Here is a 24420-nt window from a genome sequence, read left to right as displayed (position 1 = left end):
CTCGGAGTAGAACCGCTGCTCCTCCGGATCGAAAGGAGCCAGTTGAGGTGGTTTGGGCATCTGGTCAGGATGCCTCCTGGACGCCTCCCCGGGGAGGTGTTTCGGGCATGTCCTGCCGGCAGAAGGCCCCCGGGTCGACCCAGGACACGTTGGAGAGGTTACATCTCCAATATGGTCCGGGAACGCCTTGGGGTCCTGCCGGAGGAGCTGGTGGACAAGGCCGGGGAGAGGACGGCCTGGAGCTCGCTAATTGGGATGCTGCCCCCGCGACCCGGACCCGGAAAAGCGGAGGAAGACGAAGACGAAGACGAATAAGAGATTAAATTATTACAAAAGCAGTTCAGTGTAGTTAAATTAGTCATTCAAATGATTCTAACATGCTGCAGTGTGTGTGTGTGTGTGTGTGTGTGTGTGTGTGTGTGTGTGTGTGTGTGTGTGTGTGTGTGTGTGTGTGTGTGTGTAGGACTGCATAAGACAGCATGGCTTCATCAAATCCATGCATCCAATATCTTGGCTGAAGTAATGGCTCAGGAAAATAACTTGTATTTAATAAACAATGACGCCTCTGCATTGTTTATGATAATGTTTTATCTTATATGGACCTATTTTTGGTCTGGGAGGTGTAACATATCATGATACAAGCCTTTTAAAACATGTTAAAGTGTTACAAGAGGAGATAAATGCATGAATTTGAAGTTCATGTTTGGAGACCAACCTTCACAGTTTGGAGGCTCACGCTGGTGAGGAGACACCATTAGTTCCAGTAACACCTGGGCTCCCACGGCCTGTTCTGACAGGATGGACTTTATGGGACCCATAAGGATTCCAGTTGGATGATTGAAGGATTATTTAGGAGGACTGGAATGAACAAACTGATTTCAGTGGTGAAGGGTTAAAGGTATTGTCTCGGCATTAAAATTGTAGAAATGCAAAATAACTACACTTTATTATCTATATAAACATGTACTGGGTCCAGTTTTTTATTTTGTTAAGGACTTTTGTCATAAATGATTACAGAAAATCCAAATCCTCTCCTCCACACAGTGAAGAACTGTTTCGCATACGTCACTCCAGCACGTAAAACAAGCTAGCTGCTGATGCTAATATTGTGAATCACTGTTATTTGTTTACTTTCATGCTCCTAATTATTACGTAAAATTGCGTTTACAGCTGCAGCAAAAGGTCTGAGCCATGTGTCTGTGTCCTACACGCATTTTTAAATAACAGGTCTGATCTAAAATAATAACCTACATCTATAAATCCATCTAGAACCGCACCGCTACTTCTGGACTCCAGACGAGTCCCGTTAGCATGACTGCAGCAAAACTAACCGTGTTCGCTCCGGTAAGGAAAGAACAAGCCCTTTGGGAAAGCTACGACCAGTGTTGGGAGTAACGCCGTTTAAGTATAACGGCGTTTCTAACGGCGTTCTTTTATAGGTAACGGAATAATCTAATTAATTACTTTTCCCGCCGTTGCAACGCCGTTACCGTTACTGGGGATGGAACGTTGTGCATTACTATGTGCTTGTCGAACGTTGAGCAGCTGCCTGAGGATTTCTGACCGCCACACTTCAGCTGCAGCCAGGGAGAGAGAGAGGTGTCGGTAACGCACTTACAAACACGATGATGATTGGCCGGGTGGGCGGAGACCCTCACTGTCTCAGTCGCTGCCTGCTGTAGACACAATGGGAATAACTCCGTTTAAAATAACCGCGTTAATAAAAAATATTTCTTTCTGTAACGAGCAAACTAATTAATTACGTCTTCTTTTATCAAAACGTCGTTCCTGTTACTGATAAGAAAATGCGTGCAGCAGCGAATCTGCGGGTCTGCAGCCGTGCCCTTAGCGTGACAGCGGGACGTCCCGAAGGTTCGCTCACCTGTTCACCGCTCAGACGTCCTGATCTTCTACCTTCCTAGATCATCCAACTGTAACCTGTTCCTGATCATGTCTTTAGTCCCGCTGTAACACTGATGCATCACGTCATGGAGCTCAGGTGTTATCAGAACTACCTGTGTGTGTTTACCACCCAGCTTCAGCTCTTCTGTGTTTGAGTCTGACCCAAGTTAGTACATTTAAGTCCTCCATCAGGCTTGTGCCTCTTCTAGTGCCATTTTAAAGGCTTTTATTTATTTATTTAACCATTACTAGATTACCAGCAACAGAAATGCTGCTAAAACACACAATTATGTGAAGCTGGAAAAATTAGAATGCTGTGCAAAATTACATTTATTTCTGTAATTTAACTAGACTGAGAGACCATTTAAAGGCTCGGGAACCTTTACAGGTGTTTCTATTTGCAATTTTAAATTTTAGCTGATTGGGGTCTTGTTAAATATCACACAGTGACCTTTTAATAGTCTAGATTAGTGTAATGCTCCTGTTAGTAGTTCCTCCTGTTAAGTGCTTATTTGTTTAAATTATTCAGGTTTATATAAAACATTTGGACATACATTTTATTATGTTCCAGTCATTAGTCATTTATATTTTACTATTGTAGTAATTCTTGCATTCTTTAATGAAAAAAGTAACTAAGCAGTTACTTTTGTTGGTAATTAGTTACTTTTATGATCTTGTAACTCAGTTAGTAACTGAGTTACTTTTTTGACAAAGTAATCAGTAACTATAACTAATTACTTTTTTAAAGTAACGTTCCCAACACTGGCTACGACACACACACACACACACGCACGCACTCACACACACACACACACACACACACACACACACACACACACACACACACACACACACACAGACACACACACACTTACACACACACAGAGATATAATCCAAAAGATGATCTCTATATTTCAACATTAGAACCTCCACGACATCCTGGATTAGTACAAACAATGAATTGAGCTAAGGAGTTACTCCAGCATCAGGAAGATTTATTCTGGTAAATTGTAGGTTCATTATTTTCCAGAGTTATGTCAATAAATACACACAGCAAAAAAACTGTAGATTACTGAACTATATTGGGACACATGATGGAGCTAAGACCAGCTGAAAACTCGTCAGCTTAGAGCTCCCAGTGGAGCACAGAAATGAAATATTTAACAAAAGTAAACAAACTGTACCGATTTTGGTTCTGAAGATGAACAGAATCCTCCTCTATGTCCAAATCGGGTCGCAGGTCTTCTGAGTCAAACGGTCTAAAACATGTCTGCACCTCTGGTAGTGATATCCAGCTGGCGGGGTCGAAGTTCGGTTGAACTTCTCCAGTAATCTAACATCCGTTCTCGTCGACGTATCCCAGAGAAAAAACAAATCTGATGGACTAGTAGAGGCTTCAGAAGCTACATCTGATTGATGACACATTGATGACATGGCCACTTTGACATTTATACCCCATTGTCTTTTTTTAACTATTCAGAAGAGCCCGTCCTTGCACAGTCAAAAAAGTAACTAAGTAACTTTTACTCTGACTACATTTGAAATAAGCTACTTTTTACTTTTACTTGAGTACATTTTGAGGCAGTTAATTTTACTTGTAATTGAGTAAAATTTCATGGAAGTAATTATACTTGTACTTAAGTACAACATTTTAGTACTCTTTCCACCTCTGATTACAGACCACAGTTTTAACTTAAAGGTGTGGAACACAAAAAAATCATATTTTAATGATTATTTTGGATTATAATCAGTCCCTTTGAGTTTAATATGCAAGATGAACATGAAAAAAGTCTCCTACATCTATCTCCTGCATTAGCTTCTGATTGAAAATAGATTAAATCTTTTCTATATTGATAATCGGCCGAAATTATTTTTAAAAGTCAATAAAAAAATTCTGATTAAATCAGGCACCTGTGTGGCCAACTGCCGCCACTACTAGACTGAAGAAAAAACCCGAAGGACCCAAACACACCATTTTTTTTAATGTTTTGAGTTTGTTTTATATTTGAATTTCAACAAATAATAAAGGATTTATTGACCTATTTAATTTATATTAATTTATATTGCACACAGTGGGTGCTATTTCTTTAGACTGATAAATTTCTTGATTGTCTTTTGTTAGAAAAATATTTGGAAGACTATTGGTGCCACTACCCTTTTTTCTTACATCATTGGGGGCAGCAGTAGCTCAGGTGGTAGAGCGGGTTGCTTCATGATCGATTCCAGCTCCCGCCAAGGGTATCCTGCTGTTGTGTCCTTGGGCAAGACACTTCACCCAACTTGCCTGTGTTAGTGGTGGTCAGAGGGGCCGACGGCGCCAAATGGCAGCCTCGCCTCTGTCAGACCTCCCCAGGGCGGCTGTGGCTACAAGTAGCTTACCATCACTAGCAGTGTGTGAAAGTGTCTTTGGGTGTCTGGAAAAGCGCTATATAAGTTCAATGCATTATTATTTAATATGTGCCACGTATTTTTAATGTTAGATTCATTCCTACTAGAGACTACTGGTAATGTATTAATTAAACAAGTAAACCACACCTTCAAATAAATATTTGAAACCATTTAGAAAACCTGCAACACTTAAAATATCAATCAGGAGAGGATTCCCAATTAGCAGAGCTAATTAGTGAGCTGGGGGTTGTTGCTGCATATTCTCTTTGGTAATCAGCTCAGTAAGCACAGGCATTGACAATTATTTAAAAGAATAGCTAATTACAATTGATTGATTTGTTTGGCCTACCAATAAATAAGCCAATCAACAGTTTAGCTTACCACTAGTTGCAGGTTTAAGTGTTAGTGTGTGTAGTCAGGCCAGGTTACCTTGATTGCATTAATGAAAAAGTGTCAGTGCCATCACCAGTAGACCAATCACACTCATGGATTTCAAGATGCAAACGATCCTAATTACAGTAAATCTATCAAAATCAAATCAGTCACTTCGCTGTTATTAAAGCTGAAGTGATTAAGACTATAATTATGATTGTATATTAAATAGAAATTTCTGAGCTGTTTTATTAAGGCATGGCAGTGTGTGAGATCATTTCATGCGTAGTTTCAGCTGGAAGCCTTCAGCTTTTAAAGCTCTGAGCACCAAATAAAGACTAGATTAAGAAACGATTAAACAATACTGGAGTTGTTTTACAAATTACAGGCTGTGTGAGCGCAGGGCACAGTTTGAAGCCATTTGACACAAAATAATTGGAAATAGCAAGAAGATGTAACTGTTTGTGCATTTGAAGAAACATAAAACAAGAACAAGAAACGCATCCAAATGTTATCAAGCAGCAAGAATGAGATGTAGAATAATCCAGCTCTGTGTTGTTCGGCAACCACGCCTGCAGAAACGGCTCCAAAACAAATGTGTGTGTGAGAGGAAGTTGGAATGTTTGAAAGGTTTTCGAATAATGAAAGAAATTTGTACTTGAAAAGTTTTTAAAAGAAAACAGCAGCTTTGCAGGTACACAATATTATACTACTGAACTTTACACACACACACACACACACACACACACACACACACACACACACACACACACACACACACACACACACACACACACACACACAAATCAGAAGTAGAATTAATAAAGCTACATCAGCGCTCCAGGAAGTCTTGGGTTCATCGATCGTATCAAATTGGAGGCAAGAATGACTTGAAGACAAAAACGAGTCATGGGGTAAAGGGTAAACTTGGACAGGAAAAGAAAAACAATAAAACCCTTTAATTTTTTTTATATATTGCGTTTTTGCAAAATGTTTGCATCCTAACATGTCAAAAGCAGATTGATAGAAATGTCATTTTATAGTTAACGCTCATTTCTTTCTGTGGGTGGAGAAAGTACATCGACTGTTTGCTTCCTTGTCAGAGACGAGAAGCTGAAAACGTCTCTGTCACAGAAAGCCACAGGTGCATCACAGCTCTGCTTCGCTCTGTTACGTAAGCTGCATTTGCAGATAATTACCCATCTAGGTGCGGTAAAAAGTCTAACACAACACGTCGCAGCAGCATCGCTTTACAGAACATTTCTTGTAGACTGTACGTAAACGCCTGGTGTTTTGCATTCTGCTGGATCCGACCCATCTGGAGTTGGATGAGCTTATGTTTAGATTGAATTACACACAGGTAAAGATGTTAAACTCTGTTGTTTATAAGCTTCTCAAAAATGATATGGGGCAAAGAGTTGGTAAAATCTCCTAATTCGTCCAGCCGTTCAGGCTTAAAAAGCTACAGATGGTTCCTTTTTCCTGAAAAGGAGAAATAAGTAGAAACCATACACCACCATAACTTAGGCTGCCAAGTTTGTAGAGTAATCTACATGGTGCACCTGGCTAGTTTGCATAATTTTCTAATTTTCCTAAACCACAGATTAGAGCCGATGTCAGATATGTAACCAGACACTTTGTACAATCAGGTTAATGTAACACTGTTAGGTGAGAAGTCATTATTTCATTTACAGCTGAGCTTTTAGCTGAGGTCTGAGACGGTTCAGAGCACATCAACACCTCTGAGGTGGCTAAAAAAACGTTTTAAACAGGAAAAGATGCATAAGGGGTAAATACTACTTTTTTTCCTGAACACAGTTTATAATGAAGATAAAGCGTTTTAGCACGTTTGCCTGTGTAATCTCAGCTGGCACAGCTGGAGCAGGTCTCCAGTGCATGTGCTCCGTGAACCCCTAAATGAGGAATCATGAGGCATCCCGCCGAGGCTCTTCGCACATGGGAGCATGCTGTCGGGATGAAACCTTCAAGGGAATGATGGGAGCAACATCAGGGTGATATAATCGCTAGCCAACCAGGCCTTCTTTGCCAAGGGTTTGAATCCATTCAGTTTCTTTTGTTTTTTGGATTGCATGTTCTCAGGGTTTACTGACTAGTTAGAACAACAAAAAATGTATCTTTTGCATCTTAATCTTGAGAAAACAACACTCATCCTCTTATATCTAACTTGGAGAAAACTGGCTCCATTATCTTCAGATAATGGGAAAATAAACTCATGATCTGGAGAAAATCATATCAAAATGAATGATAGCAGGAATACCAGATAACTTGAGCTCGAGTGTCTCTTTCATGAAATAAAAAATCACAGGTCCAGCGGATTGTCTGAGAGCTGAGAAATTGCATTAAAGTTCCTTAATTTCTAATATAGAACCAAAGCTGTAGTGATCCATCCATCCATCCTTCCATCCTTCCATTCTTCTTTTATAAAGCTTGTTTAAAACACAGCGGTAAAGCTGACCACAGTGCTGGGAACAAAAGTAAAACGGGACTAATTGGCCATAAAAAGGAGGAAAAAACAATGGATGCAGGTGTGTTGTGTGGCTACTGCAGTCGCACCTTTCAGCGGAGGCTTTCAGCTGTTCTTTGTCATAAAGTAGTGCCAAGTCAGAAATGGCACCTGTGATTCCTTTATGTTACTGATTATTTTCACTTGCAGTCAGTCTGATTATTCAGGTCACCAAGCAGAATTGGGATCACTACTGAGTGATTTTAAGGATGCTAATGCTAGTTGGATCCATCCACCTTCTGTGTTTTATGCTAATCTAAAAGAGAACAGCCGGGTCAGGAGAATGGCTGGGCTGTTAAAAATAGCTTTTTTCCCTCTTATCAAACTCTGGGAAACATGTCAACAGACAAAATTTCAATTTTGGGTAGAATATCCCTTTAACCAACTCACAAAGGTATGGAGGAGCGGCACCATTCAGAGCGCTGTAAGGGTCAGGATCTTGAAATCAGCCCTGTACCTTAGAGGAATCCAGTGCAGTCTAGCAATGACAGGCGTGATGTGACCCTGATGATCAGCGTTCATCAGAAAACGGACGGCCGCATTTTGAACTTTGCCCCAGATTGAATTAGCGTAGTCCAGGCAGAAGGTGATGATGGAGTGAATGGCTGAGTCTAAGTGTGGCCATCCAGGTCCTCGAGAGTCACAGTCCCGCATGTTATAGATGTTTCTCTACTCATTACCTGTGTACCCCATCCTCAAGTTCTACAGCTGCCTTTCAATTACATATTGAGTCAAATCAGGTGTAAAAACACCCCAAATAGTTGCCCTCGAGACCGATCACCACATTGCTACATGTCCGTGTTTGTTTTTAACCTGTTTCTTTTACCAGGAAAGTTTTACCTGTTGAGATTCAAAATCCTGGCCAAGACGGCCGCTAAAAACTCTGAAAGTGTATACAAACAAAACAGATAACATTCATCACAGAAAGGCAATTTACAAACCCTGCAGTACGACACATTGTGTCCTTAAATGACCCTAAATTCTGGTTTTAAACTGCAACATCATTGGTAAAGTATGGAATCTGAATTGACTCTGCAAATTAAACCATGATAAACGATCAAAATACGTAAAATGCACTTTCACCGAAAACTGTATGAGGTCAAGAGATTTCAAACCTAACATAACAATGCGACCAGAGATTGCAGCTTCAATTTGTGACCTCATAACCAGAAGGGAACAAAGGTGAGGAGTTGGTTTGCCCGTTACAGCCTGAACTTGTTACAAACCTTAGTGCTTTATGATTTACACAATCCAGTGTTGACATGCATATACAAAACATCTCCATACTGACAGCAAAGTGGCTCATATAAGTCGTTTTCCAGAAAATATGACAACATTTGCAGTTATTCCTGAATTGATTTTCAAAGGGTGAGCAAATGAAACATGTTTCTGAAACATTATCTCACAAAAATACTTTTATTTTGTATTTTTAATGTTTTATAAACTAACTTTTTGCTGTGTTAGCGGAAAAAAACTCATTAGAAAGAAATGATAATACAACATAAGTTGAGTTTACCTGACTGATGACGTTCCTATGGACGCTGTACAGTAAAAACCTGCTTTTTATGTAGTAGCTGCAAGGTAATCCATGTAAATTCCATTTGCTGCTCTCCTTATACCACCTTTCATCAGCAGAGCGATAGTGAGAAATGACTGAACACCCATCATTAAAAGAATAACAGATTACGCACGCATTATCTCCTCTTGAATAATAATGTCTCATTCACTGCAAAAATGTATTAATCATCTCACAAGCTAACACAAAGCTAGTTGTGCATCAACATATGTAATACATGGAATTGTGAACATGCGATTCACACTTCAGGAATCAATGACACTAAAGCCAATCACAATGGCTGCAGAGAATGGCCGTGTTCGAGTTGAGCTGCGCCTCGCCTGGAAAACAGACGAGAGCAGACGGACGCAGCAGGGGGAGTGGCTGAAAGTCAACGTTTAAGTCGGACAGATTTCCCTACATGTGTAGCTCACAGGTGACGATGGATGAAGATATCGTGATAGAGTTCATACTTGTTAAATTATTTATTTTAATTCTGGTGCCTGTTAGCAGCTGAAACACATCCTCACATGCTTGTGGATATCATATATTGTATTTGAAGACATGACTGTAATAATAAGTAAAGGTTATCAGCTGTAGCGTCAGTGTGCTCATAGGAAACGTGGCAAAAGAACACAAAACACATTTCTCATTATGGCCTATATAGTTGTCATCATCAACGTAACGTGACTTACAGAATACATGTGAACAACTAACATTTCATGTTCTACCACCGGATGTTCGGATCAAGATGTGAACCAATCAGATCTTAGATCAGGTGAGAGCCAGGCGTTTCCCATCACCCCCTAGGTTTTGCAGCCGAGGGAGAGCAACTGCAGCGCCTTGCTCCAAAATCTGCGGCCGCCTTGATCTCACGAGGTTATCGTTGCCTACGTATGCATGACGTCAGAGCACTTCGGCGTCAAGTCGGACACAAATCTAACCGGCATGCACTGCGCACCGATCACCGGTGATCTAATCTGCGCAGAACTGGCTCATCTCGAACACGGCCAGTAATTCAAATGTGACTGATCTTCTACTGGTTGTTCTGATTTTGTTTGTAAAATAAATAAATAAGAAATATCAAGACTAGGACATAGTTCACTTTATAAATAAACTCTGGCATCAGTAAAAGCATGTGGTTTTAATTCCAGGTTTTCCTTTAGGGTAAATTGTCCAGAATGACAGGTGTGGCGGCATTCAGACCTCCTGCTGAGCATCTTTCTGACAGTCGAAAAGCTTCAGACTGAAAAGGTGTAAAAGGCGCCACACAAAGGAAACAACAAAGCTGGAAGTGTGCTCAATCTTCGAGCGGCATGTTGAGTTTAATACTAATCAAGCTAATTCACAAGCACTTCATTCAAATAGACACAGCAGGGGAAGAAGATCTGAACAAAAGCTCGACCACCTTAGCTTACAGCAGATGAAAATCAAAAGACAGCATCTTATTTTTTTTATAAAATCCACTGACTTATTATATGGAGAGTTTTCAACAACAATCAGAACATTCAAAAACTTCTCACCTCGCTCTGCCTTCTGCTGAGAAGAGCATCTCAGTAGTAATTTGACCTTTTCCTGTCCTGCTAATCGGCGGCTCAGGTTCAGTCTCTGTACTCCAGTCAGCCTTATTCCCAGCAACAACGGTCAGCTGTTTTTATCCAAATAGGAATAAAGCTCTGATAAACCCAAACAAATGCCATCAGCCTGGCACAAAGTGATTGTAACAAGTGCAATATATTTCACAGGGGAGCTGCTGCAGCCCAAAACGCTCATTAAAATGAGTGCATACCGGACCTGCTTCATTAAGTAGCTGGAGGTGCATCTCTCCAAATAAACGCTCATACCGCTGCAGATCCGCTGTAGTTTCTTAATAAGCAATTGTTCCCCGCCATGCTCACCGGCACACTGGGAGATAGTTCTTTTATTTATTTGTTTATTTTCTGAAGAGGGGGCGGAAACTTTTAGAGTCACTTATTTACCGAGCAGTGTTCGTTCTAATCAGTGACTCTCCACCTTCAGGCCCTTCACACTCATCCATCACATTGCCCCAAGCAAACGTGATTCTCCACACTTAACTCTCAAATCAATAAACCCTATAACTGAGCTCTGGTATTACTATTGTCTCATTGTTCTAGAAATATCTCTGTTGTTAGTGTTCACATTTAACACTATAAATGCACTGACGTCAATACAGATCTGCCGAGATGCTCGGAGGTCATTTTGCACCTGGCTTCTTGTCAATATGGGTCAGTAAAAGTCTTAAATCTGCAGATAACCTTCAATGCTTCCGTCTCTGTTAAACTAATGGTGCTACAAATAATCACAGTAGATGCATGTGTGATGCAGTGTCTCTGTAGAAACATCACATGGAGAATCCAGCGACGTTTATTAAAACTGAAGGAATGTAAATTTGTGCTTAAGATGCAAGGATGGCATTCCCTTGCTTATGGGCCCATTACGCTTGTCGTGTTTTTCTAAATCCACCATGAAACCACGTCTCAGAGAGGATAAAGATTAACATGATTTCTAGCATCTGAGTCACTAAAATACTGGTACGAATTTGGACAAAAAGTACATTTTTATTTTTAAATCCTAACCTGAGCAATGAGTGTATCATTTATGATTTTTGAAAATCTCATTTTTTCACAAATTATTCCAGTCCGATTTCTTAAATCCTTTTCATTAGGTTTTGAAACACTGTAGTGGAAGTGGATAACCCTTTTCTAAAACCTGAAGCTGATGGAAACACTTAAAACTGTTATTATTTTGGGGATGTATGTGTGGAAACACCTATTTAGTCTCCATGTTGTCGTTCTTTTTTAAAACACAGAAACGGTTTTGTTACCTGTTATTGACGCTACAGCTGCCCGCAGATAAACGGAGAAGGAAGTGACGCGCCACCATCAGCGTCAGCCTGAAGAAGCCGGCAGCCGTCGGCGAAACTGTAGCGTCAATAACAGGTAAACAAAACCGTTTCTGTGTTTTAAAAAAGAACGACAACATGGAATTAGAAATAACGCACAGCAAGAACACACCTAAGATGACCTATTTAGTCTTCTACAGGTCAACTAGTGTCACTGCAAATGTAGAAAAGACAATAAATGTTTCAGTGTCGGGTCACGGGGCAACAGCCGAAGTCGAAAGGCCCGACTTAGGCCTCTCTCCCCAGCCACTTGGGCCAGCTCTTCCTGGAGAATCCCAAGGCGTTCTCTGGCCAGGCGAGAGACGTAGTCCCTCCAGTGTGTCCTGGGTCTCCCTTTCGGCCTTCTCCCGGTTGGACGTGCCTGGAAAACCTCATCAGGGAGGCATCCAGAAGGCATCCTAATCAGATGCCCACTCTCGATTTGGAGGAGCAGCGGATCTACTCTGAACCCCTCCCGGATGACTGAGCTTCTCACCCTATCTCTAAGGAGAAAACTCATTTTGGCCGCTTGTATACATGATCTCGTTCTTTCTGTCATTACCCAAAGCTCGTGACCATAGGTGAGGGTAGGAACGTAGCTCGACCGGTGAGTCACCTTCTGGCTCAGCTCTCTCTTCACTACGACAGATCGGTACAATGCCCGCATCACTGCAGATGCAGCACCAGTCATATATATGTACATGCAATGTGACTGACATCTGTTTGTAAATGGATGTCTAATGCTATTTGCTAAAGCCTGATTTATACCACTCCGTCTGCGTGGGTGCGGAGACACGCAAGGCGTTGATGCGTTGATGCAAGGGCGTTGCAACGGACCTGCAGAGGTTTTCGAGAGACATGCCCAAATTTTTTACTGTCCGTATAAAGTAACGGCAACTGCAAGCGTGTGATTGGACAGGATGCCGCTTCCTTTAAACTTGACCACAGCACCCCATTCTCCCCTCAAAAAGTACAACAAGTGCAGAAGATATTAAGGGGCATACATGGAGCATATCAACAAAACATCTCACAAGAAAAGTCTCATAATATAAACGTTTACGGTACGCAGCAACCCAGGCAGCAAACTTTTCATTTGTGAGTGGAAATGATGGGAAACGTGGGTTTAGAGGTGGGGACTGTATGAAGAGGCGGGAGAGAATGAGGGACTGACTTTTGGATCTTACAAGAAAAGCATTGAGCTGAATAAATTAACAGATTTTTTCTCTTTAAAGATGTGGTTCACTTTTTAATGAATACATTTTCAGTGGTCTCTAGTAGGAATGAATGCCTTGTACGTGGTGCTCAGATGTGCCTGTTTCCAGACATACACGTCAGCTGTCAGACGGCAGGATTTGGAGTCTTATCCCACTGTTCAAAGACCTAGTTTGGATGTCCTACAGGCGTGGTCTGGACCAACAGACTCAAATATAGACATGATCTGCATGTCCATGTGACGTTGACTGTTTGCAGGGATGTACTGATATTTGGACCTCTTCCATCAGATTGGATAACAGCATCAACACAACTCTTCCACTTATTCTGTTTGCTCTGCAGCTTTGATGTTTTATCTCCACAAAAAGCACAAGCCAGGAGGAGCTTCTGCCGTGTGGTGGGGTCGCTAATGCTAACTGTTATCTTCTACTAGCCGAGCCGCTCTCTGCTGTTTCCCGGACGCTAAACCAACAACAGCCTTCTCAGTCACGAGTCAAGATGGGTGAGTCCATGACAGTGTGACATAGATCTGTCAGGATTTCTAATCGAGTTTCACCGTCTATTTTCTATCAGAAGCTAATGCAGGAGATAGGTGTAGGAGACTATTTTCATGTTCAGCCTGCATGTCAAACTCAGAGTAATCAGATATAATCATTAAAAAATGAATTTTCAGTGTTCCACACCTTGAAAGTGTGAAATTACATCACAGAATCAATAAAAGACGCATCCTCCACGGTCATCTTCATTATAAATGATCAGTTAAAACCTGTATAAGTCAAACCCTGCTTAATATCACTGTGGCTCACTAACTCATTAAATGAGACCACCGGCTGTGTTTTGATTAAATGATTAAACAGCACACGTTTATAAGAGGCATTTGGGTTATTAACTTCTGTCTCACACGGCAACATCACACATCACCATACAGAAGATTAGCAGGGGTCAAATGACTCATTATAATGGGCCGCTCTGTGCTTTTTATGGGTAATTGCAAGGGAGAGGAACATACAAACCCTTTTCATTCATGATTTCAGTCATTCCATCCTCTCAAGTCTCATGTGAGTGACATTTGACCTGCTGTTGGGAGGATAAAGGAGGCAGCCGTGAGGGCAGCTAAAGGAGAGAACCCCTTTGATTTGCTGCCCACTGAGGGCCACGTGTGACCAACTTCTGCTAGTGAACGGATTTCAGGAGTTCAGATGGAGCAGCCAACCATTAGTAAAGTGGTTTCATTGATTTTAAAGAAAGCTTTCGTTTATGTGAGAGATGGCTGAAAGAGAGCTTGCACGATAAATGTAGTTTTAACGTGCTAATCCTTAAAAAAAAAAACAAAGATAAGCTGAAAACAGGGAAGAAACATGCTGTTACAATGAAGGACAGGAAACTAGGGATAGACCATCGATATGAGGCCGATATGTATCATATTTTTATATATTTATCACATTGGCCAATATTTCTCTTTAATAGAGCCGATTTAAAGTAAGGCCCATCCGTGGGCAGCACTGTGCTGCTGCTGGATTTGGATTTGTATATATACATCCCTGATGTTTCTGTTTATTGACCCGTTTCACATTTAATACTTGGTCAGTTTATCAATGTTTGATTTTATTACTGAGCACAAAATTAATATTGAACAGCTGGTAAAATTCAGAGTTCAAAAGCTGATTCCTGTTCATAAACATTGATTCACTGATGTTGTCATGACAAACTAGCATGTAAATAAGGTGGAAAATATAAAGATCAGGTCAGCTGGAGGTCCTGGAGGGCCGGTATCCACAAAATATCAGCCCCGGCATTTCTTGGGGTAGGGCTGAAACCAGAAATTTCTCTGTCCCTCCAGCTGTCAGAGCGCAGGGGGACGCTCACATAAATTTGCCCCTCCCGCCGGCCATCAGAGTGTGTGTGTGTGTGTGTGTGAGGGGGGGGGGGGGTTAACACCTTATTTCAAAGACCAGGTGATTAACAGCTTTCTAAAGAGCCTCGTGAGCTGCTGAACAGGTGATTCAACCACTGACTTAAGTGTTGTGGAGCAGAGAAACATCATAAACAGCGGCTCTCCGGGACCAGAATTGAGTACCTCTGGACTAGAGATTAGCCATGAAAATCACCCCCAAAATCTGCAGCAGATATCGGCCATCGGCTGACTGACCTTTACATTTCGGCATATAGAGAAACCCCCATATGTGTCCATTTCTACAGGAAACTGTTATTATGGCTTTCTGACGCATTTTAATTATTATTGCCCCATATTGGTCATTCTGTATTTCTAGTTTTCCACCTAATACACTTCATGAAGGCCGAAAAAATATGATAAACATTTCTTTTTTCTAGTAATTTAAACTTAAAAAAAATTTTTATGATCAGTTAACACTTTTTTGTATTTTATATATTCCCTTAGTTGTCCCGTTTTTTTTTTTTTTTTTACCTTTTTCCATTATTAACCCAGTTCATGGCTGCTCTTCATGGCTTTTAGCACAGATTAATGCTCTTTTTCAATGCCCCTTTTGCCTCTAATTATCCCGGCTGGAAGGAATGCAGACTCGTTCCGCCGTGTTTTAATCCCAGCTGCAGTGACCTTGAACTTTCACTAAAACAAACGGCCAGGAAAATGTCAGAGAAGCAATAATTTGACATATAACCTTCAATCATGAAGTATAACTATTTTCATCCTGAGTTTGTTTTTAAGAATCTGTCAAAGGTAGCGTACACTAAAACTCACTGCTGAAAGAGTTAAACTGGTTTATGCTTATTTCATGAGAAGACTTCTGCACGACTGCTTCCTGAATCTACAATGCAGACGTATGTAGATTTTGGGCTAATTTTGGACTCTTAAAAATAATAAACCCACCCAAACTAAAACGCTGGTGCAGCACGTTGCTCTCCCTTTACAGCCCTTCCTTTTCAAGAACCCTCTAAATTGCTTCCATTTATAGCAGATTTTTCATTTGCAGCATATAGGCTGCGAGACATTAATGTTATCTTTAGGTGCAATCAAATTCATCCCAAGAGGGATGTCTTGTAAGGGAAAAGAGCACATTTACTGGGAGGAATTAAGTAGAAACGGAGCAAACTGGTGACTGAGGTGAGCCTTTTGGAGACAATAGCTTCTAAAAGACTCTACCTGCTCTGCCAGCAGCAGCACCGGTTCACCGAGCAGCTCAGTCAGATGCTTCCTGACACATCATTTCAAGGCTACGTCACTGTGAAGCCAAGAAAAGGGACTCCGTATATGTTATGCATCACTGGGAATTTTTATTACTACTCTTATCCTATTAAGCTTTGTTTCGGTGACTGCTTGATGGAGGACTGTGTGAGAGATGGGGCGATGACAACGAGAAGAAAGTGAGACAGGAAAGTAGGCCTGCATTCTCCAAAACACTGTAGAGGTTTTTTTAAGGTGTTATGACATCACACCCAGAATCCACTGCAGCTTTGCACAAGATATTTATATTAATGAAGACAGCAACAGCTCTTGACGTTCACTGCTCCCCACTCTATTGCGTTTCGTGCCCTACAGAGTTGATCTCCTTTTGTGTCATCCTGCAATTCAAGAAAATAGGCTACTGCTGAGCACATCATCAGTTGCTCCTGAGCTCTCTGGGTTTGGTATGGCTTGAATGGCAATTTCCCCTAAATGATGGAGATAAATGTATGTACATCTTCATGCGGTGGGCTACTGAAGACTGGTAGCGTTCACTTGCCAACGGGGATAAACCTGATGGAGATTTATGGGGTTTTAAGCTGGCCTATATATTTGGTCTTATGTGAAACATCTGTGTGCATGTGGAGGCTTCTGCGAGGGGAAGACACTCCGTATGCCAGACTTGGCTCAAGAAGCAGGAGGAAAAAGGGAAGAAAATGTGTTTCCACAACGTGACTGCATTCAAAGGCTGAAAACTGTAATTTGAGATATGAATTCATTACACGGGCTTCTCATCAGCAGACAGGCAAGAGGAAGGAGCGAGTAACATGACGCAACAGCGCCCCCTAGCGCCGCCTGTGAGGAGCTCCGGTGTGATCTGATTTGGATCCGCGATCCTTACCTTCGGTGTCACAACGCGTGGCTGCTGCGGCCGCGGCTGCGGAGTCGTGGGGGCTTTGCGCCTTCTTCTTCGGAGTCCGTGCGGTGAATGCTGGGTTTTATTGTGGTTATTATTATGTCTGTGCGGGGAGAAGCCGTGCAGGCAGCCGCCACGACCCGTGCGTTTGCTGGCATGTCGGTTCCTTCTCACAGCGTTAGTGAAGCCAAAGGAAAAGTGCTCAAACTTGATCTGGAATTTTGACAAAAAAAAAAGAAGAAAAGCCAAAAGGGTTACTGTGACGCTTCAAAACTTCACGTTGACTGACATCTCCTCTCGCGCGTCTGCAGGCAGGCTGGTGTGTTTACGTGGGCTCTAATGCCACCGGGGTTCCCGTGACTCCAAAGCAAAAGGCGCACATGTGTTTGCGCGTTACTGCGAGCGAAGGTGCGCGTGCCTTGTCACTGGATTTTATTCTGGTGTTTCCGCCTTCCTGTCTTTCGTGTGTGTGTGTGTGTGTGTGGGGGGGGGGGGGGGTGCAAGTTAATATAAAATGTGACAATCTAGAAGGTTGTTTGTGTTTATGATTTTAAAATAGCAGAGAGAGGGGGAGTGAGTGAAGGGGGAGAAACAGCCTGTGGCTACTTGATGAATGGATTCCCCTCACGCGCCTCTCTATGTAGGGCATGCAGCAGGTTGTGTGTGTGTGTGTGTGTGTGTGTGTGTGTGTGTGTGTGTGTGTGTGTGTGTGTGTGTGTGTGTGTGTGTGTGTGTGTGTGTGTGTGTGTGTGTGTGTCGAGGACTCGGGCTGAACGACGCGGAGCGCAGAACACACACCAGCCGCTGCTCCACTTTAAGGAAAGGGTAAGGTGAGTGCGGCTGTATCAGAGGAGACTTTTCTTTTTGACTCAAATTAAAAATAAGTCCAATCAGGCTCACCCCATTCCCGTGACACATCTCTCCAGGCGGCCAGGTGGAGATGACATTGCAGCCTGTTACTCCATTCGGGTGCCCTCGGCACGAGCGGAAATCACAAACGACTCTCCTCCGTTAGATTAATCCATCTATTTATTCTCCATCCAATCTCACCTCCAGGAAAAATAGCAAACAGCCCCAAAACTGATAAATCCACCTGTCTGGTTCTGAAGACCTGCGCCCTCCGCCGCCACCTCTCTCCCGCCTCCCTCCGGTAATTGGTAGTAAGCTATTCCTCTTGCTGCGATGTCAAACGCGGTCCATATCAGCGGCGGAGTGGAGAAAAATGAATGATGGTGAAAAAAAATAAAAATAAACAAGCCCCCCCAAAAAACAAAATAATAAAAAAGCCACTGATGTGCGGATATCAGTCAGACTGTTGGATCCAGATAAATAATACCCGTTGGTTTGGAATCTCCAGCGGCAGCCCGCGCGTTCCGCAGTGAGGGCTCGTGGACAGGTCCGCGCGCCACCTCCTCCTCCTCTTCTCCTGTCCTCCACCTCCTCTTCTTCCTCCTCCTCCTGCTGCTTGCGCCGATCTCCGGATTCTTGGAGACTGTGGAGGGGATTCTGTCACAAATAACATCAAAACGCGCACGCACAGAAAAGAAGGGGAAAGGAATGACGAAAATAAATCTCCCTCTCCCTCTCTTCTCTCGATCTCCAGTTTTTTACTCCTTTCTCGCGCGCTTTTCGGGGCGCCCCGAACAAATGCGGGACAAGTTTAAACGGGTCGACTTATTTGCGTGGCTTCACTCGCTGCTGCGCGACGGAGATGGTTCTGTTTCCGACTGGGAGAGAAATGAGGGAAATATTCTCCGGCAGTCTGTTTTTCCCCCCGCAGCCCGCCCGCCCACGCTTCGCTGGCTGAAGGTACTTACACATCAGCCTAGTTAATTAAACATATAAGGGTTGGAGAGAGAGGGGGGAGACTTGGGTGACTTCATCCTCCCGTTATGAATGAGGAAAAGGATGCAGAAAGAGGCGAGTTGGAAGTGCGCACTCGGGAAATTTCGCAGCGTTTCCGCCTAAATATTAAAAAAAGGAGAATGCGACTCCAACTTCCCAGCGCGCGAGCTGTCCAATGCGCGCCTGTCCGCGTCGCGTGGGCTACACCGTTTCAGGGCCCGCCGCGTGCAGCTTCTCATCCGAAGTGAAGTTCCCGAGAGGCGCAGCATCATTTGTCGTGTTTGGCATCACTTGGTGCCATCTCGCCAAACGAATCAGTGCGCGCACGCGCTAGTGCGTTTTGTTCACTGCTGTCGCGCGCGGCTGTGCGCGCTGTGACGACTGTCTCCGCGTCAAACAAGTGCTCCGTCGCGCCTCCGCACCTCACCAACCGCGCACTGATTAAAAATAATAATAAAAACTGTTCAATTTCCGCCGAACTGTTGTAACCTAATAGCGGTCCCCGCGTGCAGACAGCGACACACACCCTTCCTCAAAATTAAAATCTCTTGGACACGACTGCACTGAAACATTTATTGCTGATGGTGTGTCATGTTCCCTTGTCAGCGCCGGGGGTTTTGTTTTTGTTGTTATTTTTATTTATAGGAGTGAGATGAGAGGAAATGGAGAGCGCGTTAGTCTCAATTAAACAATAATTAGCCGATGAAAAACTACAGCGCAGGGGGACAGGGGTGTGCTCGGGGACCCGGCTTCTCCCCTCCGAGTGTTGTCTTTTGGTCCCATCGCAGACAGATGGTGAAGATGGTGTCATGTTAGCATACAGGCCCGTCATACACTGAATTGCCCTCTGAGGCAAGAAACAGATCACAGGGCTTTGTTATTAATGAACAGTTCACTGCCCTCTCCTTCATCCTCCTCTTCCTCCTCCTCTTCCTCCTCTTCTATCCCTAGAATAAAAATCTCCACCTGTTGAGGTCCCCTATCCTCCTCCAGATCCAGAGCCTCCCGGGCTTGGAATGAAAGAGAAATGCATGATTGCGTAATGTGAGCATAAAAAGAGAAGGAGAATGACCACACTAAGAGTGGTTCGTGCTTCTTTTGAGGAATGAAAAAAAGTTTTTTGTTGTGTTTCAAATGCCATTACTGCCATCATCATGCTGCCTTAAAGGGCACCACCTCAGATCATTAAGATGGTTTATTATAAGGCCAATATTAAAAGCACATTGTCAAATTTCACATAAACACACAAAACTCCATAACCTTGACCACAAGGTGCTCAAGTGCACTGCTTGGTTCTGATGCACTCCCATTTTTATGTTGGCAAGCATCAATATGTAAATCAAACATGGTGGGATGTATGCATGTCCTTTTGCAACACCATTAGCCTTTTTAAAATTCATTCACCATTTTAATTATTATTTTATTGAAACTAAATAGAAGAGTAAATAAAAGAAACCCAAACTTGGGTTAAATTCATCCCATGTAGTGTTAAACTCAGTCAGTCTAAATTTGCCCCTGTGCTTAATCAATAAAAGGCTCCAAATTGGATTCTGTTTAACACACTAATCTTTGAGGTTTTGCAGAGCAACTAAGGTTTAAGTAGCTTTTTATTTTTTTAATCAAATTATTACATTGAATTTCTTCTTCAGAATGATGCTAAAAGTACCATTTATATTTTTAGATTAGCCTTTTATCACAAATTTCTGCTAAACTCAGCATCCCAACAATATATCTCCTTTTGCAAAAGTTTGCTTTTTTCATTTTAAAACAGAAACAAAAATAGGGGACATTCACAGATTTCAGAAATAACATGAGGGATTGATTCATTAAAGTGACAATGTGTAGCTTTTACCATTAATCTCTGCAAAATCCATCGAAATGTTGTTGTAAATGAATAAAAAAATGCCCAGTTGTTGAAAAATATGGGCAGTTTCATGACACATAACCATAACAATCTGTTCTAAAAGACATGGGAGCAGGTCTAATGGTGCTTCTCAATGCCAAGGAATCGTGCCTTGATGTCTTGGCCCCGCCCCGGTTGCCTAGGAGATACGTCATCGGGAGCCGCCAAGACGTGTTCCAATCGGTTCCAATGTTCATGTTCTTCCGAGGCGTGTGTTCTCCGTTTGTTAGCTGTTTAGCCAGCTGAGCAAGAATACACAGGAGGTGTCTTGTAGCATAGCCTTGATCAAAAATTACCCACAATACACCGCAATATTTTCAAAAAGACGGCGGATCAGAAGCCGGCAGCTACTTCGGGGACAATTTTCAAGTTTGAAAGTAAGTCAGCTAATTTAAAATGTTTTTATTTTTAAATCCAAAGAAGTTTTCTATTGTTGGTTAGTTGCTTAGTGGTTGCAGCTTCGGTGGCTGGCGGGTGGTAACTCGCTTATATTTTTAATTTAATGAACATATACATAATTTAAAAAGTAAAAAGGCTCGTTATATATTTATATTGAAACTAATACATATAAAATATAAAGTTATCTCCCGTGTCACGTGACGTTACCGCGGTGGAAGCCGCGGTAACGTCACGTGATGCAAGTCTGTTCCATTTAACCATTTTCTTTGACCAAGAAAGGACAGTGTCCTTGCAAGCAAGGTGCCTGGCCTCGCAAGACATCGCCTCACAAGGCAAGGCGCCTTGACATTGAGAATCACTCTCAGTCTCTGTGCGACGCCATATTGGATGCCATGTTTCCTTCTACGGAAGCCCGTGAGGACAAAACACATTTACTAATTTGTAACAAATGGTTACAAAACTTTCACCAATAATAAACATTGTTGTTTTACACATTTAGTCATTGCCATTTGACAGGGAATTTGATGTGTTTGTCATTTACTGGAGATTGCACTCCCAGGGATTTTTGACCCTAATGGCCATCCGTTGGTAAGGTCTTACTTGAACACAAAAATTATGCTTGCTTGCAATAATTTAGATATCTACTGCCCTCTATTGCCAGGGAAAACACTCTCTGTCACTTTAACATTATTCCACTGGCTTCATTAATCCAGAATTGTATTTTTAAATCCTCAAACCCGAGGTTCAAAAATGGCTACAAATCCCCTATAGTTGAAATAAAGATTCAGAAAAATGTCAGATTCCTTACGGGATTGTTTGGGCTTGCTTTTAGTGCCCCCTAGGGTCTAGTAAAAACGAATGTAAAACACCACCTCTGACTGTTCGTTCATCTTTTTAACACCTTAATCTAACAGCTGAAACATCTCCTAAGCTCTCTTCACACGAAAACGGATCTTTTTAAAAACTCCGGCCAAAGTGAAGATCTGCGTTTTCTCCGTTTTGGGTGCCTGCGTGTGGACAGACAGAACCAGAGTTTTAAGGTCCACAACGTCACTTTCCGCGGCAAAAAAAATGCTGACATCACTTGTGCGACCTGTGTTTACACTAGCCGGCATCATGGAAGCCCTCAGAGCTGTGCTCGCTTTATCAATTGTCCAAGCGCTTTTTGCTTGTTTGTTTTTGCAAGAGGAATTACTGCTCCTTGCGGAAGACCACAGACGAAGGACGAGGTTAAGAACGGGGACGTACTGCCGCCTACAGGTCTGGCATGTCCTTAACGTGTTTATCCGGGTACGTGTGGACAGTTTTTTTTTTAAACGAGGTGGTGTGGATGCAAGTTTTTGGAGGGGCGGATATTCGTTTTTTTTAAAAACCCGGCTACGTGTGGACTAGGCCTGAGAGTCAACCTACAACACACTCAGTTCATTCAGTATGCTCACCAAAATATTGCCCAGTAAAGCTTTTTTTTTTCTTTTTTTTTTCTGTGTTTAAACATAAAGCAGTTGTCAAGGAAATAAAGTCACACATTTCCCCGAGCCTTCACAAGAAAGCTTTTAAAAACTGTGCTTTCCTCTAATCTCATTCAAGGATGTGCATGCCTGCAGACCTCCCTATAGTCATTTCTGGGACATGACCTTTCTCAGGGTTCTGCACAGACTTGAGGATTTCACTTTCCTGTAGTGTGCAATCATCAATGTGAGTCAGCTCTGCCCTGAGTTTTTGTAGCATCCTACAGGCAGCACAAGAGTGGCTGGGGGCTGGATGGGAGCCATCTGAACGTGTGCCCCTTTTATTATAATAGATTTATAACCGGTGGTCTCGGTCATCATGCATCTTTCATGCACCATCAGCACACTGGGCAGAAGTTACCCAGGCATGTCATGCTGCAGAGACAAAGCCGGACAAACATGCAAACACTCCGCACAGGTTCAGACGTACCCTGCAGCATCCGAACATCCCATCGAGCTGCTTTTACCTCTTCATTTCTGCACTCTAATTAAATTTGACAAGGCTGTTGTTAATAGCCTGTGCTGGAGTGTAATTATAAAATATTTGGAAAAACAACGGAGAGCCATTAGCACTTAGTGTTTTAACAGCATGCTAAGGATTTCGTTATTACTCTGTATAATTATTCGAGAGAATAACTCATTCAGCTATTACTATTAAGCTAATAATCAAAAGTGCAGCTTTCGACCATTCCTGGAATGGATCAGAGGATGGAAAATGGAGACAAATAAAACATTTCCTACTAGAAAACAAGATGGCACACACGTCGACCCATTAAAAAATAATGAATAAATGGAAAAATAAACTACAATGGAGATAGCATGAAGGTCTCTGACAAAAAGATGTATCTGATTATGTAATTTTTGTATCCATGGTAACTGAGATTTCACTGTCACCACTTTGTTATGTCAGAGACACAACCCATAAAATACAAGTTTAATGGTTTTAGAAAAGTGCCGGACAGCAGAGCGTCTGTTCAGGTATTAAAATCAGGACCCAGATATTTGAAGAGACATGGACAAATGTTACTGATTAGTGCGGAGCAAACAGGCTGGTAGCAGTCCGCTCTCTGACTAATTAATGTAGAAATCATCCAGCTTAAACACACAGAAAGTAACTGTACTTATCAACTTCATTTAGAGATTGTTTTAGTAAAAATACACACACTTCCACACTTTTTGTGTTTTTAATCCATTTTAAAGAATCTTTACATGTAAAAGTCATCCATAATACTACTGGTATACTCTTTGTATACAGCTTCCTGAATGGCCTCAGTTCAAAGAAAGAGAATCTTTAAAACTCCACTGTTTAAAGCTGGTCTCAGTTTATGCTTTATTTGAGATCAGGGCTGTTATTTAAATTCATTCACTGCCTTCTGTTTTCTGAAGCCCCTGACTGTCAGCGTTTTTGAGCATTTTTACTGTTTTTTTGAAGAGCCACAGAATATTGTGCTTTATGATCATGTAAACACCAAAATTACAAAAACAAAGAGTAGACTAATGTCTTACATCAGGAAGAAACAGCGTGTTTTTAGATTTTTCTGTTCTTTTGCAATCCGTTGTCGAAGTGTGAGTTGCAGAAGCTTTTTGGGCTAGCACCTAGCTTTAGGCGTAGCCGCGTCCCAAAACGACTCCTAATTCATGGATTGTCTGCTTCATGATCACGTGACGTGTGACACACACGGGTGTAAATCAGCTTTAGAGGCGTGATGTTTGCTTTCAAGGTGTGCAAGCTTGTTCCCAAGCCTGCCCCATTAAAAAGAAAAAACGCAATTGAATGGTAGTGAATGAGTTCTACACCATCGACATATATACTGGACAATTTGTGTACACAGGCTCCAATTATGTTTTTGT

At 42.1% G+C, this 24420-nt stretch overlaps 1 protein-coding gene across 1 annotated transcript in view; it reads right to left on the bottom strand.

Moving 5' to 3' along the window:
• The window catches only part of grin2ab (glutamate receptor, ionotropic, N-methyl D-aspartate 2A, b), a 198550-nt gene extending 178573 nt beyond the window's left edge, over positions 1 to 19977 (bottom strand). Inside the window, exons 1-2 of the mRNA XM_015964736.3 lie at positions 17815 to 19977; positions 16900 to 17127 (exon numbers count right to left, since the gene is read on the bottom strand). Coding sequence (XP_015820222.1) covers positions 16900 to 17127; positions 17815 to 17832 — 246 coding nt within the window. The 5' untranslated portion in view covers positions 17833 to 19977. The remainder of the gene's footprint in view (positions 1 to 16899; positions 17128 to 17814) is intronic.
• Between the last annotated feature and the right edge of the window lie 4443 nt (positions 19978 to 24420).

Source organism: Nothobranchius furzeri, chromosome 4 (assembly GCF_043380555.1).
Source record: "Nothobranchius furzeri strain GRZ-AD chromosome 4, NfurGRZ-RIMD1, whole genome shotgun sequence".
Taxonomy (NCBI): Eukaryota; Metazoa; Chordata; class Actinopteri; order Cyprinodontiformes; family Nothobranchiidae; genus Nothobranchius; species Nothobranchius furzeri.
The sequence above is the reverse complement of the archived record's forward strand: the minus strand, read 5'-3'. Positions and strand labels throughout refer to the sequence as shown.